The 15,467-nt window shown below is 40.8% G+C and overlaps 1 protein-coding gene across 5 annotated transcripts in view; it reads right to left on the reverse strand.

The window, feature by feature from the left end:
- Positions 1-15,467, reverse strand: part of RELCH (RAB11 binding and LisH domain, coiled-coil and HEAT repeat containing) — a 65,783-nt gene that overhangs the window by 35,882 nt on the left and 14,434 nt on the right. For 3 of the 5 annotated variants that reach the window (XR_014513352.1, XM_083449303.1, XM_083449302.1), the window contains exons 3-10: positions 12,903-12,974; positions 12,733-12,788; positions 12,254-12,367; positions 10,840-11,040; positions 10,645-10,736; positions 9,304-9,579; positions 7,261-7,336; positions 6,705-6,800 (exon numbers count right to left, since the gene is read on the reverse strand). Coding sequence is in view for 3 of the 5 variants with exons in the window: in XM_083449303.1 (XP_083305429.1) it covers positions 6,705-6,800; positions 7,261-7,336; positions 9,304-9,579; positions 10,645-10,736; positions 10,840-11,040; positions 12,254-12,367; positions 12,733-12,788; positions 12,903-12,974 (983 nt within the window). In the remaining 2 variants the exon portion in view is untranslated. Of the gene's footprint in view, positions 1-1,117; positions 1,249-6,704; positions 6,801-7,260; positions 7,337-9,303; positions 9,580-10,644; positions 10,737-10,839; positions 11,041-12,253; positions 12,368-12,732; positions 12,789-12,902; positions 12,975-15,467 lie in introns of those variants that run through there. The other 2 variants (XM_083449304.1, XM_083449305.1) reach the window with 2 other exon arrangements.

The raw sequence follows: 15,467 nt of genomic DNA on the forward strand, positions 1-15,467 counted from the left end.
AAGTCGTTGAGAGTAGAACAGAAGTAAGTGCCAGTGAACCAGAAGCTATAATGCATTAAAAGGAAACTGGAGGTACTGCAGGTAGAAAAGATTTTGAATCTGTTAATTTCTGCAAGAATATCAATCATTCTGAAGGTATCAACTTTTAACAATTGGTTATTTAAAGTTTGTCACACAATGGTATTAATAAAAGTGATTTCTTGAATAAGATTTGAGGATAGCTCAGGTCTATTCATTTATTTATGGAATGTATTTATATGCTACTGGAAGTTGCAACTTATATACCAACCTTCTACTTAAGAACGCAAAAGCAACTGGTGATTCATCATGTATGAAGATGCCTGTTAAAAAACTAATAAATCCAATTGTGGCATCAGATGCCCTTATCCGAGGCAGCTTTTGGATGCTAGCCTGCATCATGCCAGGGCTTATTATAAACTAGCATTCAGTTTCTGGCAAGTCATTTGTAATTTATGTGTCAGCCAAGAGCTTCCTACAAGGATATTTAATGTTACTGTCCAATCATTTTGAATGGGCATTGAAAAGTGTGGGGTTTTTTTTAAGCATGCTGAGTAAAAAACAAACGCTAAACAGTTTTACTGATGAATCCAACAAAAGAGTCTATTTTGATGGTTAATCACTGGCACATTGTTAAAATATTCAGCACAACAGAAGCTGCAAATGATTGCTCAAGTTTCACTACAGGATCTAAAGAGCTATTTTAGGCGCATCCATTTTGAATTTTTTTCTTCGTGACCAGCAAATCTCCTTTCCACAAACTTCTTCTGAAAGTTTTCATTGCTTTCAAAAACTATTCATGTGACATGGGAGCTGCTGTTCAGTATACAAAAACAAATCCTATTTGAGTATGTGGAACAATGTATATGCATATATATGCTGTAAAGGAGTTTGTTTTTTTTAATCAACACTTTAAAAAATTGAAAATCGGAAGCTTTTGAAAATGAGTTTGAGTCCCTCCTCACTCAAAAGTTTAAAGAGGATGACTGAATGAGAGCGGTCAACCTATACCTAGGTATCAGCTTACTATTCTTTGCAAGGTTGTTTCATTTGATCCAAATTGGTAGATATGGAGCGGATACAAGGCTATTGCTTTTACCTTGCAGAAAGCTGGAAATTGTATCAGATGGAATTAGCTGTGTGTCCACGTCCGTGGGTCATATTCTTTCATGTATACTATGGGATTGGAGCGTTCTCTGCATCGCTGCATCTGTGCTTCTAAACTTCCTTCTATCAATGGGAGTGGAGAGACAATGAGAAATCTTCTTGAGCAGATATGTCCTACTGCATGTTCCATGTATTGTTAATGAAAGGGAGAGAAGAGGGAGGACAGTTGGAAGGGGACAAGGGTATTTCTCGAGTGCAGAAGGTATGGAGCAAGAGCGTAATACAGACTACCTACACTACATGAGGCGGGAGGCGGGTGGCATTGTGGGTTAAACCACAGAGCCTAGGACTTGCCGATCAGGTCAGCGGTCTGAATCCCTGTGATGGGATGAGCTCCCGTTGCTCGGTCCCTGCCCCTGCCAACCTAGCAGTTCAAAAGCACGTCAAAAGTGCAAGTAGCTAAATAGGTACCGCTCCAGCGGGAAGGTAAACAGCGTTTCAGTGCGCTGCTCTGGTTCGCCAGAAGCAGCTTAGTCATGCTGGCCACATGACCTGGAAGCTGTACGCCGGCTCCCTCGGCCAATAAAGCGAGATGAGCACTGCAACCCCAGAGTCCGTCACGACTGGACCTAATGGTCAGGGGTCCGTTTACCTTTACACTACATGTAGACTGAACAAAAGGCTTTAAGTAAATAATAATCCTTCCAAGAAAGAGATAGCATATAGCTGAACTAAGTGTGTTGCACTCCTAGGCAGCCTTACCTGGAAGCAGTTCTCAGTGGCTTGCTTAGGCTGGAAAATGCAAGACTGTCGATCCGCTAAGAAGGATACGGATTGAGTCCTTTGGGATTTTAGGTCTAAAGATCTGGCTGGAGGTTTATTCATGAAGCTGGAATGTCTGAAGTGCATGTGCATAAGAAGTACTTTAACAGAATTTCTATTTAAAATATGTATGAAACTCCGATAGTAACGGGCACATTCTGCGATAGGGAGTTTTACTATTGCAAGCATTTTCTGAGCTCTTGTCGCAGTACACTGCGCCTAAGATTTCAATTCAAATTGGCACTGCTGGAGCTGAGGGTGGCAGCGGCGGAACTGCTCCCTGCCAGCCCCACGTTAAAGAGATCGCTGAAGCTGAACTTCAAAGAGAGCCGCGTCTCAGCTGGCTTCCTGCCTGCCTGGTCTGTAAGGGGAGGGTGGGTGAAGGCGAAGGGCGGCGAGGCTGCAGAAATCCCCCTGCCAGACCCTGTGCCGCTGTGGATGCTGCCAAGGCACTGCTTAGGGCTGATGCCCGTAGCCCCATCGGTGCTGCAAATGCAGAGCTGCTTGTAGCTCCAAACAACCCTGCAGACCCAAACAACCCTCTCACTCCACAGGGCAGCAGCAGGAGCGATCTTGATGCCACCGCCTTCTCTTCCTCCTATTCTCCCTCCCTCTGTTAGGCGAAGCTTCCCCTCTCCCCATCCCTCTACATGGCTGGGTGGGGAAGCGAAACCTCACCTCAGTGAAGCTTCCCCTTTAGGGAAGGGGAAGAAAGGGAGGCTTTGCCCGACAGAGGGAGGGAGAATAGGAGGAGGAGAAGGTGGTGGCAGCAGCGGGATCACTCCTGCCGCTGCCTCGGGAAGCGAGAGGGTCGCGGGTGGTTTTGCAGCCACACTGCCGCCGAAGTTGTTTAAGAAGTTGGAGCAGCACAATGAACAGCTCAGCATTTGTGGCCCCGAGCCTCCCACTGTCCCCTGCCACTGCCAGGAGCAGCCCTAGATGCGCCTCCTTTGGTGCCGCACGAGCCAGGAGATCTGTCGGGCAACGCGGCACAAATGCGACAAGGAATTGTGTTTCAGCACCCCACAACCCAGGTTTCAGGCACTATGTAGTACTTTGCTTTTCTTTCCCAGTTTCTTGGGGAAAAAGAAATAAATAACTCTGATAACATGAAAACTATAGGTTTCAAATGGTCAAGAAAAGAGGCTTTAATTTAAGTGTCACACTTGACTTTAAGGGACGCGGGTGGCGCTGTGGGTTAAACCACAGAGCCTAGGACTTGCCGATCAGAAGGTCGGTGGTTCGAATCCCCGCAATGGGGTGAGCGCCTGTTGCTTGGTCCCTGCTTCTGCCAACCTAGCAGTTTGAAAGCACGTTAAAGTGCAAGTAGATAAATAGGTATTGCTCCGGTGGGAAGGTAAATGGCGTTTCCATGCGCTGCTCTGGTTCATCAGAAGTGGCTTAGTCATGCTAGCCACATGACCTGGAAGCTGTATGCCGGCTCCCTTGGCCAATAAAGCGAGATGAGCGCCGCAACCCCAGAGTCGGCCACGACTTGTCCTAATGGTCAGGGGTCCCTTTACCTTTACTTGACTTTACTGGGAAAGAATACAATGTTTCCCAAAGGAATGCTTCTTCTTTAAGCTTTACCTCAAGTACATTGTCTATTATGTGATGAAGACTTCCTCGGCCATACCTACAATCTTCTCATTTGCCTCTGTCTCCTCAGGTTCTCTAACTACAACACACTGCAAAATTTCTCACCAGAAGAACTAATAATTCCACAATCCACTTTGCTCTAAAGGGGAAACATGAATAATCTAGGGGTGTTTTCTTTTCTTCCACAATGCTGCTCACGTGCCAGAAGATAATGGCCCAAACCACCAAAACAGGTTTTCTCTTACAGTATTGACAAATCCAAGATTGCACCTAGATGGACCATTCAATTTAGTAAAGCACCCGTCTGAAGAACTTCTTAAATAACTATTTACACAAAGCTGTAACGCTTTAACTATTCTTTGGTCTGAGTCACACGTCATGAACCATGGCTTAGTGTGAATGTGAGGTTTCTTTCTGGGAAAGGAGATCACAGCCGCTTTGCTCCTTTCTGATTGTTTTGCTGCTGTGCTGAGCTAAGTCACACTTCAGCTTAGTATGTCATCTGAACCTGGGCTCACGGTTTAACTGTCCTGGAAAACCATAACCATACAGTATTGGAGAAATCTTGGTTGCAGCTCATGGTTCGTCTGGAGAGAGCTAAACCCAGGTTCAGACAACATGGGAGTCCATGTCTTTGCCTTAAGCCATTGCCTTAAAGTCCTATGGAATTCACAGAACTAGTTCCATGCTACTTTTGCTCCCTGTGACCAGATCCCTGTAAATATATTGATCTATACCATTAATAATATAAAAAATACCATTCTGCTTCTCATGAAATCAGAAACAACCTAACATATATTGTCATATTATTCATATTCTGTTGAACTTTGAAGCAGTACACCCATGTGGTATGTTTTGAAATGGGTACTATATTGCAATAAACTCAACATTGCTCTGACTTTCTCGGGCATGTAACTAATCCAGGAAAAGTAAACATTAAGAACCTAGTTATTCAATCGTTCACTCACATAATGTACGCATGTTTATATACACAACAATTAGTATTGGAGTGTAATATAAAAACAGAAAGTGTATTATTTGTTGAAATTAATCCAAATGAGGGAAACTGAAATAAAAATATGGGCCTCATGTTTGTGCACAAGTAGGCTCCAACACAAACCATTAGTATTTCTTTTCTTCTAAATTCAGCATTTTGCCAAATACATTTTACTTTTTTTAAAAAAAAAGTTTACATGCAAGCACAAGGTTCGAACGTAACACATTTCATATCTAAAACATAGATAGTAACTTGAATGAATGTTTATGTAGTTATTATTATTTCCACAAATTTTGCAAGGGAAAAGTAAGCAGGAGGTAGGCTGCAGAAATCTTACACTAACTCCAAGTGTAACTAGGAGCTGCAAAGAGAAGCTCAAGTAGCACCCCGCCAAGCCAAACGGCAAGAGTCAGAAATTAGTAACTGATCCTGAAACACATCTTATACAGTTGTTTTTCTATCACAACTTAAACAGAATCATTAGTTTAGTCCATAAGGTATACAGTTTATAGACTTAAATGCTGCATGCAATTGTAGAATTTCAATGTATCTAATGAAAAGTTTATAGACACATGGAGGTTGCTAAGTCATTGTAACGGAGGGATCAGTACACATTTCTTGACTTGGTTGCCTTTTCATACAGCCCCCAAGGGCTAAAATGCCAATCGCATGACTATTTCTCTAGATTAATAGGTAAAGCCAAGCTGGCTGGAAAAGCAGTTCCTAACCAAAAACAAAACACACACAACTGCCTCGTCTTCAGCTCATGTCATTCTTTATAATATGCATTAGAAAGTTCTGTCAATAAGGGCCAAATCCCAGACCACTAAAAGTACCTACAAGAAGAATCATCCTGTTAGTATGATGTGACTCACATCACGGCAGGTACGGTGAACCTGCTCCCCACCAGGTGTTGGACTCTAACTTCCATCATCCCTGATCATAGGCCATGCTGGCTGGGGATGATGGGAACTGGAGTCCCACAACATCTGGAAGGCACCAGGTTTCCTATCCCTGAATTATAATCTACATTGTAAAAGTGACAGCATATCAACCCTTGAATCCCAAACACTGGAAGTGCCTTGCCCAATGGAGGAAAGGCACAATGCCTAGCTTTCCAGAAGTGGCGTTGCTGCTGCTTACCAGGAGGGAAAAGGGTGAGGCAGCCTGCTTGTTGACAGTACACCAGACTGGCTCTGTTGGTGCACTCAGATTGTACCAGCTTCTCTGATTCCTACCACCCAGTAAGCAGCAGTGTCTCCACGGCCGGGAAGTTTATGTTGCAGCTCTGTCCTGCTGGGTGAGTTGCTTCTGCCAAATGCTATTCAATTCTAAGGACATTCTTCTTGTAAAAGTTGTATAGGAACAACAATATTTGTAGCTCTATTTGCTTTTTACCAGCATATATTCTGCTTTACAAGAAATAAAGCTATATAACTTACTTCCCTTACAAGGGACTCCTAATGTTTGGCTCTTTTCGCAATGAATTCTAGTGCAGAAGTATTCCCCCTTCCCCTTGAAATCTGCTGTGGTCCAGATGTTCAGTGCGAGATGAATCAAGCGACTGGAGAGCATCTTTTAATCTTTGCCTTCTTTCCACCCCCTGGACCTCTTATGCCTGTTGCTGGGAGCCAACAGTTGCAAGCCATGTCAATGGTAACTTGGATAAAGAATTCCTATCTAGTTAGGGACTAACGTCCTGATTGTTTTACTGTATTTTAAACATATTGCAAGCTGCCTTGAGAACCTCTGTTAATTATATATGTATTGTTTTAAATTATACATATATAATTCTCATCGATGTTAAGAGGCTAGTTCACCCCAATTCAATATTATAACTCTGCTTTGACACACAGAAGCACTAGAAGTGGGTTCAGCTAACACAAGTAAGCAAACTGAAGGGCAAAACAGATGGACTCACAATAACAGCCCTGCAGAGTGCCATCAAGGATCTTAAGCAAAAGGACAAAGAGTAGGATATCATGCTGTTTTGCTAAACTCACCTGGCAGAGGTGCACAACCATTCTCTAGGAGCAGAGATGCATGCACAAAAGTAATAAGATGATTGCAAGTAATCGACTTCAACATAATAAACACTACTAACTTCTCAATAAACAGAAATGTTGCATAAAATTGAAATAAAAATGTCTGGACTTCTCACCTCTCGCTTTGCAAGCAGGACATTAGGAACGATATGCGGCAAGCAACGTCCAAGCATCAGCATGACGCTTTTTTCACTATCAGCAATTCGGGACACCTGGAAGTGCAATTTTGATTTAAAAGAGAAAGAAAAAGAAATAATATGCTGCAATGGCATTTATGCAATTCTTAAGGTAAATTAAGAAATCAGTCACGTCTTGGTTTCCGTCCCAGAAATCAGCACACAACAGGATACTGGGTTGACATACTCATTTTAAATGTCTTGAAACCAAAAGACAAAAAAGTTATCTGTGTAGGCTAACACATGAGGAGCAGTATAACTCCATCTGAGTAATACAACTGGAGCCACCCCCATTTCAACAACGGCACTTGTTGAGGTTACTGGGTGTGTCTGCCAAAGCTAATAACCAGTCCAAAGGTTCTAAAATCTCCTCTATGGAGCTACATAAGCAACGGGCCAGAAGTCTGCTGGAGTATTAAAAATTCAGCAATATGGTCTCCTCAGCCTGGATGTTACGACTCATCAAGATTTAACATTTTCCAAAAAGGACATATACCTCTGATCCCAAACGGCTCTCTGCTGACATTTGACAGAAAGACAGCAATGCTTGATGGAACGCATGTGACAGCTTCCTGCAGTAGTTGGGGCGTGGGGAGAAATAGAAGACAGTTGGATAACTGATATTAGTAGCATCCCTCTTTGACTCACAACTGACAGCTACAGAACACAGTGTGTGTGTGTACATGCTGCTAGAATTCTAAACTGCTTTACAGATTAGCCAAAAACCTCTCAAATGCTACTCCTACACTATCATACAGATTATATTACTCGACTGAGAAAACTAGTTTCCACGAGAAACCAAAAGCTTGCCCACTGATGTGAACAGATTTTTAAAATACAAAACAGCAACAACACTTCAGTTTTATCTATTTCTTGATTATTTCATTTACATCCCAACTTTCCTCCAAGGAGCTCAAGGTGGTATACACGGCTCCTTTCCTTTCCCATTTTATCCTCACAACAACAACAACAACAACGAGAAGTACACTAAGCTTGGACAAGTTACCAAGAAGGAAAATGTAATTGACAACTGCTATCTTTTGAGTTACCTGTCTTGTTTATAAATTTCATATTGCGCTTTTCTTCTTACAGTGCAACCCAACCCAACTTACAAAGGCATTTTACCAGGGGAAGGGAGTGCTACACAGGTCTGTTGAAAAGATGAAAGCTATGTTTCTCAATGCAACAGAACGTTCCAAAATGGAAACAAGAACCATTCGTAATTTATGTAAACTAGGATTAAGATTCAAATGGATTTTACTAAAATGCCACCCTAATTATGCTTGCATGTAATGTGCTGGAGAGGGGGGAAGAATCAAAATCAATATGGTCCATCAAAATCCTCAGATCTTACAATGTTGGATAGAAATGGTTATCTGCCTACTACAAACCAAATGGAGAAACTGACTTTGGTAATATTATGAGCCAATTATATTTCAGTCTTTTGATACAAATGTAGCAATTTTCAAATTTGGGTTTTTACAAAGAGCGTTCTGGAAGCAGTCCTGATTTCAAGGAGGTATCTCAAATTGCTCATGAGTAAATTATTCATTTCAAAAAGAAAGCTCATTATCAAGTCCCACTTAAAGTATATTCAACACTATTATTTTGAGGCTCAGGGTGAGAAACACATATTACGAAGTCTTTTAAAAATGCTATACATGAACATTACCAGTAAGGCATGAAAACCTATGGTGTGACTGCACATTTTCTTGAGATAAAAGATGAACACCAGTATCTATAAGCTCATGATGTTATATGGACTAGATCACTGGTCTAACTGGTGGGTCACGACCCACTAGCAGGTCATCGCCTGATCCCAAGGGGGTCACAACTGGAGCACCATCACCATGCAAATATATGGTAAAAGACTTAAGAACTGGATCCCCCAATGCATGTTTGGGTTAAACGTGGATCCTGGGTCTGAAAAGGTCTGAAGGTACCTGGCCAAGATGAAAGAACAAAAGGAACACGAGACAGCCTCATTGTGGCTGCATCCAAATGTCAAACAAACCACCTTTCATCTCAAAGCTAGGGCCTCAACATACTTGCAGCAGGCATAACCATCTGTTTTAATAGGGGCGGTGGCGGTGGCTGGGATTCAAATCTCTGACCTGTGATACAAAGAAGCAATATGTACATGCAGGAATGAAGTGTTTATGCAACTAGAGCCCCATCTTTTAATCCTGCAGCAGCAGTTTCCATGGCTGGAGAAGTGAACCATGAGCCTTTTTTTTTTATTTTCATGACCATCACTGTCAGTGTTTAAATGGTAGGAATGCAAGCAAGTTGGATACACAATGCAGGAGCATCAGTGATCAGGTCAGCACTGGGAAGGTAGGCAGGAGAGATACTGTTTGCTTCACGCATGGAAATTTCCCATGTCAGAAGGGGGAAAACCCAAATGCTTGGGGGGGGGGTGCACTAAAAATTCAGATCCCTCACACACTTGCTAAATCTGCCCTGTACAGCAAGTGAAAGATTAAAAGAATCTTACAACATTGGTATTATTTTACTGGAAAAAGAATAAGCCACTAACCGATTGGGTTTATCGAAGTGTATGGCAGCTTTATTTGATGGAGGACAAGATGGGAGTTTTTCTCTTTCCTTCAAAGGAAGAGAAATTCTCATATCTTCTTTAGGAGGTCTTTTCTCTTCAGTGTCACCATGCTGACCATCATTAAGCGAACTCTGGATATCTAAATATCTCCCGTTATCGTCTGGGACTGTGAGAGGCACTTGAGCTAAAGATGACTGGACTGAATCGAATATCACTGGAACAGGAGTTTTTTCATTTCTTAAGTACTCTATCTCACTGAAAAGAGGGAGGCAGGACATAAAGGATTGGAATTAAGAAACAAGTTAGTAAGTAAACCACTTCCAGTAACCCAAAATATATATTAACAGGTTTTCCAAATGTGTTCCAGGTCATATACAAAACCTATTTCAGAAGCTTAGGAAATGAAACTGGAAGGTTTTCAAAAAATTATTTATTAAGCCTAGGAATAGGGAACTTGTGGACCTCCAAATGTTGTGTTATAATTCCCAATCTGGGAATTGGAATCTAATCTTCGGAGGACCACAGACTCCGCAACCCTTCTGTAGCCATTAAAACCCTATCTTTCCATGATAAAAATCATACTGAAGGGAGCATGTAGCACCGTTGTTCATATGTAATGCTTAGCCAAGTCATGGCTTAACCCAAATGAGCAAATGCAAGGACTCCTAAATACAAGACCATGGCCACTTTCCTCCTCCCCAGTTATTTATCTGTATTGCTGAGCTAAGCCATGGCTTGGCTTAGTATGTGGTCTGAAACCAGGCTCATGGTTTAACTCTCCCAGATAAACCACAAGCTGCAAGGCATAGGACAAACCTTAGTTACACTTCATACGAATAAAACTTAGCAGTTTTCTACTGGAATAAATTTGCCGTAAGAGCTTATAAGTAAGGAACAGTAATCATTCCTTCTTGGGACCAGCTGCTGTAGGAAGGCTCCCTGGGACTTCGTGTTCTAGGATACAATGGTTGGTGGTATTGAAAGCTGTTAGTTTGCAAATAGCAACCAAACCACATTGGTAAGCAAAGTGGTTTCTTAAGCAGCATAATTCAATGTCTGGCCTATTCAATGCAATTTAGGGCACAAATGAAACAAAGTTAGGCACGCTTAACTGTACCATTAAGATCAACAAGACACAAGAAGTTACAAAGTCAAGTAAATATTGAATTGTTTACCATTTATGTTGTAACTGAGATGACTACTGAGCATTTAAGTGATTCATTTATTTATCTGTGCCATCCGCCTTTTCCGAGACTATAAAATGCCAAGTAACTTCCCATTTGCTAAAAAGCACATAGTCTACAATGCTGGAGGATATACCTTTCAAGCCTTCGTATTTGTTCCAGCAGAGACCACTTCTCGGTGCTTAACACATTAATTTGATCTTCCAATTTCTGCACCATTACACATTGCTAAAGGGGGGGAAAACATAAAGGGGGGAGAGAGGAAATAATTTATCACACTGCATTTTGGTAGCAGGTTTTAAACTGACAAAAGTGAATGATGTTTGTCTACCTCTATAGATTCTGGTGTTCCAAATATAGGAATGTTCTCTAGGATAGGAGTGGTTGCGTCAAATTCATCCTCTTCCGGGCCAACTGCTACATCTACAACATCTTTTGCAGTTACTTGATGGTTCCCAAAGTCACGGTAGAGTTGTAGCAAGTCTGGAGGCTTTGGAATGTTCAGTCCTACGTCATCCCATAATTCAAAATCCTTTAGAAGTGTAAAAGCAGAAGATTAATTGTTAACTTCCCTTCTCATCCCGTCAAGTATTGTTATGAGTTGACCTTGGTTAGACATAAGTATGCGCATGCCTGTGTGTGTACGCGCAAGCTTGGTGTTCCTTTCAGAAGGCTGAAGACAGGAGCTATATGACTTCTGAGATGCAACAGACTGGAAAAATAAGACAGATGGGGGAGGGTTGAAGGAAACAGATGTCCAACATGGACCAGACAGCCAGACTCTTAAACTGAACCCCAAAATAAGCCATGCTGTGGAAATCCCCTTTATAAGCAAAAATCAGCATGGCAGACAGGATCCTGGCACCTTAGGGGGAAACCCCCAGTAAGAAGCAAGAGACCATGTCAACATTTGCCAAAAAAGGAGGCGGGAAATTGCTGAGTGGAAGACAGAGGGCGAGCTGAAAAACTTGACCAGATATGGCTCCAGAATTAGAGGGAGCAGTGGCCATCAGGCCCCATAAAAAGCCACCCGACAGTAAAGTTGGAGATTGACAGAGAAGCCCAAAGAATTGTTATAACACCTGAACTCTGGCCTTGTATCAGCTAGCTATCCTGGGTATGGCTGTCCCAAGTCTATAGGGAGGTTTCAGGAAGGAGAAAAGAAAAAAAAAGGACAATTTCACCTGCAAATCTCCCCCACCCCTCGGTTCTAAGGTTACAGAGATGGCTGCCACCAAGTTAAAAAAACACAAAAATGTCTTCCTCCCACGCTAATCAGGGAAGGTGGCCTTTCTCATCTCTCTTCGCCTTCTCTAGAACCCTCTCTCTGTGCTTTAAAGAAGTCCCAGGCTGGCAGACAGACCCACACCTTAACGTTTCAGCACTTAACAGAATAGCAATGGAATACTTTAGGAGTGAGGGGACGAACACCTGCTCCACCTGAAGACTTATCTCTCTCTATGAGTCCTGAACAGTACTAGAAAGTTCATGTTCCAAGCTGGCTGCAGCCCTGAAGGGGGAGCACCACTGTCAGGAGCTGGTGATAGACAGTGTATTTTGTTGTGGGCCTCCATTTGTGGTTTACTATTTCCTGCTCTGACCAAAACAATAACCCTGCACCAGTCTCTCCTACATATGAGTCACTATACAAATATTGTTTGGAAACTAGGCTCAAGAATTACCAAGTGCTTGGAAAGGTAAGTGGGGAAACGACAAGCTGTAACGGAATTATTATTCAAACTTACCTGATCATCACTTTCATCTGAAAAAGTTATTGAAGTAAGCTTGTAGCTGTTCTTTAATAAAAATTCATTGACTAAGAAGTTTAGAGCTCTTTTTTCAAGAGGTTTAATTGGTTCCTAGGAAAAAGAAGGAAGTTATGTAAGAGATGTAAATACTCTTATTAGAATATTTATTCTATCATTATCATATGTATTAAGATAGCAGCTCAGTCATGTCTAGATATCACAAAGTAGTTTACATGGTGTACTCAACAAGCTAATTGTGTAGTGTGTCTGTCTGTCTATGTATGTATGTATCTATTTATCTATTTATATCTATCTACAGGCAAACAGCCCCCACACCACCTACAAGTTTTACTGCAATCAAGGAGTATATAAATATTGCTTTTTTTATTATAAAAAAGGCTATTGGCTAACTGCTGGTAGACGATAACAGCAAATAATAGGGTGTCGTCCCCCCCCCCCCAGTCCAAACTACCCACCTGAATTTCAGGACTTGATTTGTAATTTCTCCGTTCCTGCAAAGGAACTTCATTTTCTGCAAACAGCAATATATAAAAAAATATTATTCTCCATTTTGTGAGGCATCACCTACTGCTATTTTGTCAAAATGAAAAAAAAAAAAACTAAGGAAAAGGTTTATGTACACCACCTGCAGCCTGAGTCAGGTTGGCTCGGAGGGCCTGAATGGTCTCCTTTGCTTTCCGTAGTTCAAACTCCAGGACTGGACAAGGATTTGGATTAAACATACACAGGCATCCAACCAAGAATAGGGAAACAAAAATGAAATATAAAAAAGCAAGGATGGGTGTGAAAATAAAATACAATTTGTATTAAAGACAAAGCATGCAATCTTTATGGAACTCATGAACGCATGCAGCAGAGTTAAGACTGAAGCAAACTGGTGAACATTTTCCATAATTAAAGTCTAACCTTAATGAATAACTTAAGCTGTCTGACAAGGAATGCTATAGGCTTTAAGCAGAATATTGTACCACTTTGGAAAGCTTGAAAGATTTTCCTTACAAGGCATTAATGACGACTAATATTTTAAAGTTGAAAAAGAGAAGTGTGAAGATGAGCGTGACTTGCTTTGAGGGACTGGGATGAATTTGAAATACAACTTTCATCAACAAAATGGAATTATCAGCAATGACACAGGTTATAATCTACATTTTTACAGCTACTGGAGGCAGCTCTATGTTTTTCTATGTGGCATGATGTTTTTTGGAGCAGCTTATCAGTGGGCTGGTTCTACTCCTTACACCACTTTAAATTTTGCTAGAGACACATTTAATAATTTTCCAAACAAAACATTTGTTCCATCATTTAGACAAGATGAGATAATTTAACATTTATGAATTGCTTTCTGCCACAGCACTTTGAACAATATGTAAGTAGATCCAATTTATCAAATATCTCAGAACTGGAACTTACATTGATTGAGTTAAGGGGTTAGAATTCACTCTGGATATTTGTAATTAACATTTAACACTATCAACATATAATAATTTGGGGAAAATTATAGGTGGTATTCAACTAATTTGGAGCCACTGAAATTAATGAACATATTTAAGTTAGTTCCATTAACTTCAATGGACCTACTCTGGGTAAAACCTAGTTGACTACAGTCCTGTATTTTTTAGGTAATTACTTAAAATCTTTATATTGGAATAACCTAGGTTGTGCCAAAAAAGCAGGTGCTGTTTTCTTGGAGCCTTTCACCCCTGGATAATGTATGGCAATAACTGTATTTTATGGATGAATTTGTGTAATATGTTGGTAGTAAGTGTGTATGGGAAAAAGATTCACTCAGTTTGCATTTTTCTTCTTTAGAAACAGAATGGGTAGTTAGAGTACATCACATCTACTACATGGAAAGAACTTGTTTGATGCACAGAACTTTACTGCAGAACTACGAAAGCACAACTGAGGATCTGATGAGAAAGTGAAAAAAATCTGTAGGAATCAGCAATGCTGATCTGCAAATATTTCTGTGCAACAAAGTCTGAAAACAATGTTGAGACTTTCTACTGATTAATAAATTAATTCTGTAGAAGCAGCCAGCATTAGCACAATTTGGTTAACCTTGGCTTTTTGAAAAGTTACTCAACTTGCAGATGAATTGAGTTTAAATTAAAAGGTTCTTCCTTTAAAAGATATAAAAATAGTTTGTTACAGAACAATTGCAGATCAGAAATGCCCTGCAACATGATGATAAAAATGTTCAAAAAAAGATAGCAAGAACACAAATTGTAGAGAAGCTCAGGAATTCCAGTAAGGAAACTAATGTTCAACAGCAAGACATATCACCAAGGGCACAGAAAGCCAGAAAAACCATATCACATAAACCCATGTCAGACGGCAAAGTCTTCTATTATCTAATTAACAGCTCTGAAATACACTAAACAACCAGTGTAACTTAACATTGTGTACTTAATTTTACCATTAAAACAGTTTACTCTGCTGCATGGTTTCTCTTCAGACATTTAACATTTTAATCCAGCTAATATATATATGTATTATAGATATTCAACAATATATCAAGCATGACTGGCTGAAATAAAAACAGATGGTTGGCTCCAGACTAACAGGACAATCCTATACATGTCTACTCAGAATCAAGCACTGAGTTCAATGAGACTTACTCCCAGGAAGGTGTTATAGGATTGCACCCTAAAGTTAGATTCCGATGGGGCAAGCAAAAGCACAACTAACTTTGTCTGGTTCCAACCCACATATTCTAGTAAAAAAAAGTCATTGTTTTTATTACAATTTAATGAGCTATTTTCATTCTTTTCAGGTAAAAATATGACAGTGACTAGACTCCCCCCCCCAATTGATAATAATGACTTCATAACTGCAGCCCTGACTTTAGCAGAATCAAAAACAATAGAGTTTTGTTCCAGCTTTGACTAATATGTTTATTTCTCCATTAGCTTCTGAAAATTCAACTGATCAAGTTGGATGTAACCCAAAAACACTCTTGCTGCAATAAATATGTTAGGCTGGGATCCAGATGGTCTCTTGTGTGAGCAGAAAGTGCATCTGCTGCTAGCACAAGCTTCCAGTCTGCACCCATTCCCTGCTCCTTCCTCTAATATTCATGCTGCTTCAGAGGGCTCCTCTATCCTCTGGACTTCCCCATGTGCTTCTCTGGTTCCCGTCACATGCCTTTAAAGGTGCCCACAGGAGACTGTTAAGTCTGTTGTAGCTA

The sequence above is a fragment of the Podarcis tiliguerta genome, assembly GCF_965153285.1.
Source record: "Podarcis tiliguerta genome assembly, chromosome: 7".
In the NCBI taxonomy this organism is placed as follows: Eukaryota; Metazoa; Chordata; class Lepidosauria; order Squamata; family Lacertidae; genus Podarcis; species Podarcis tiliguerta.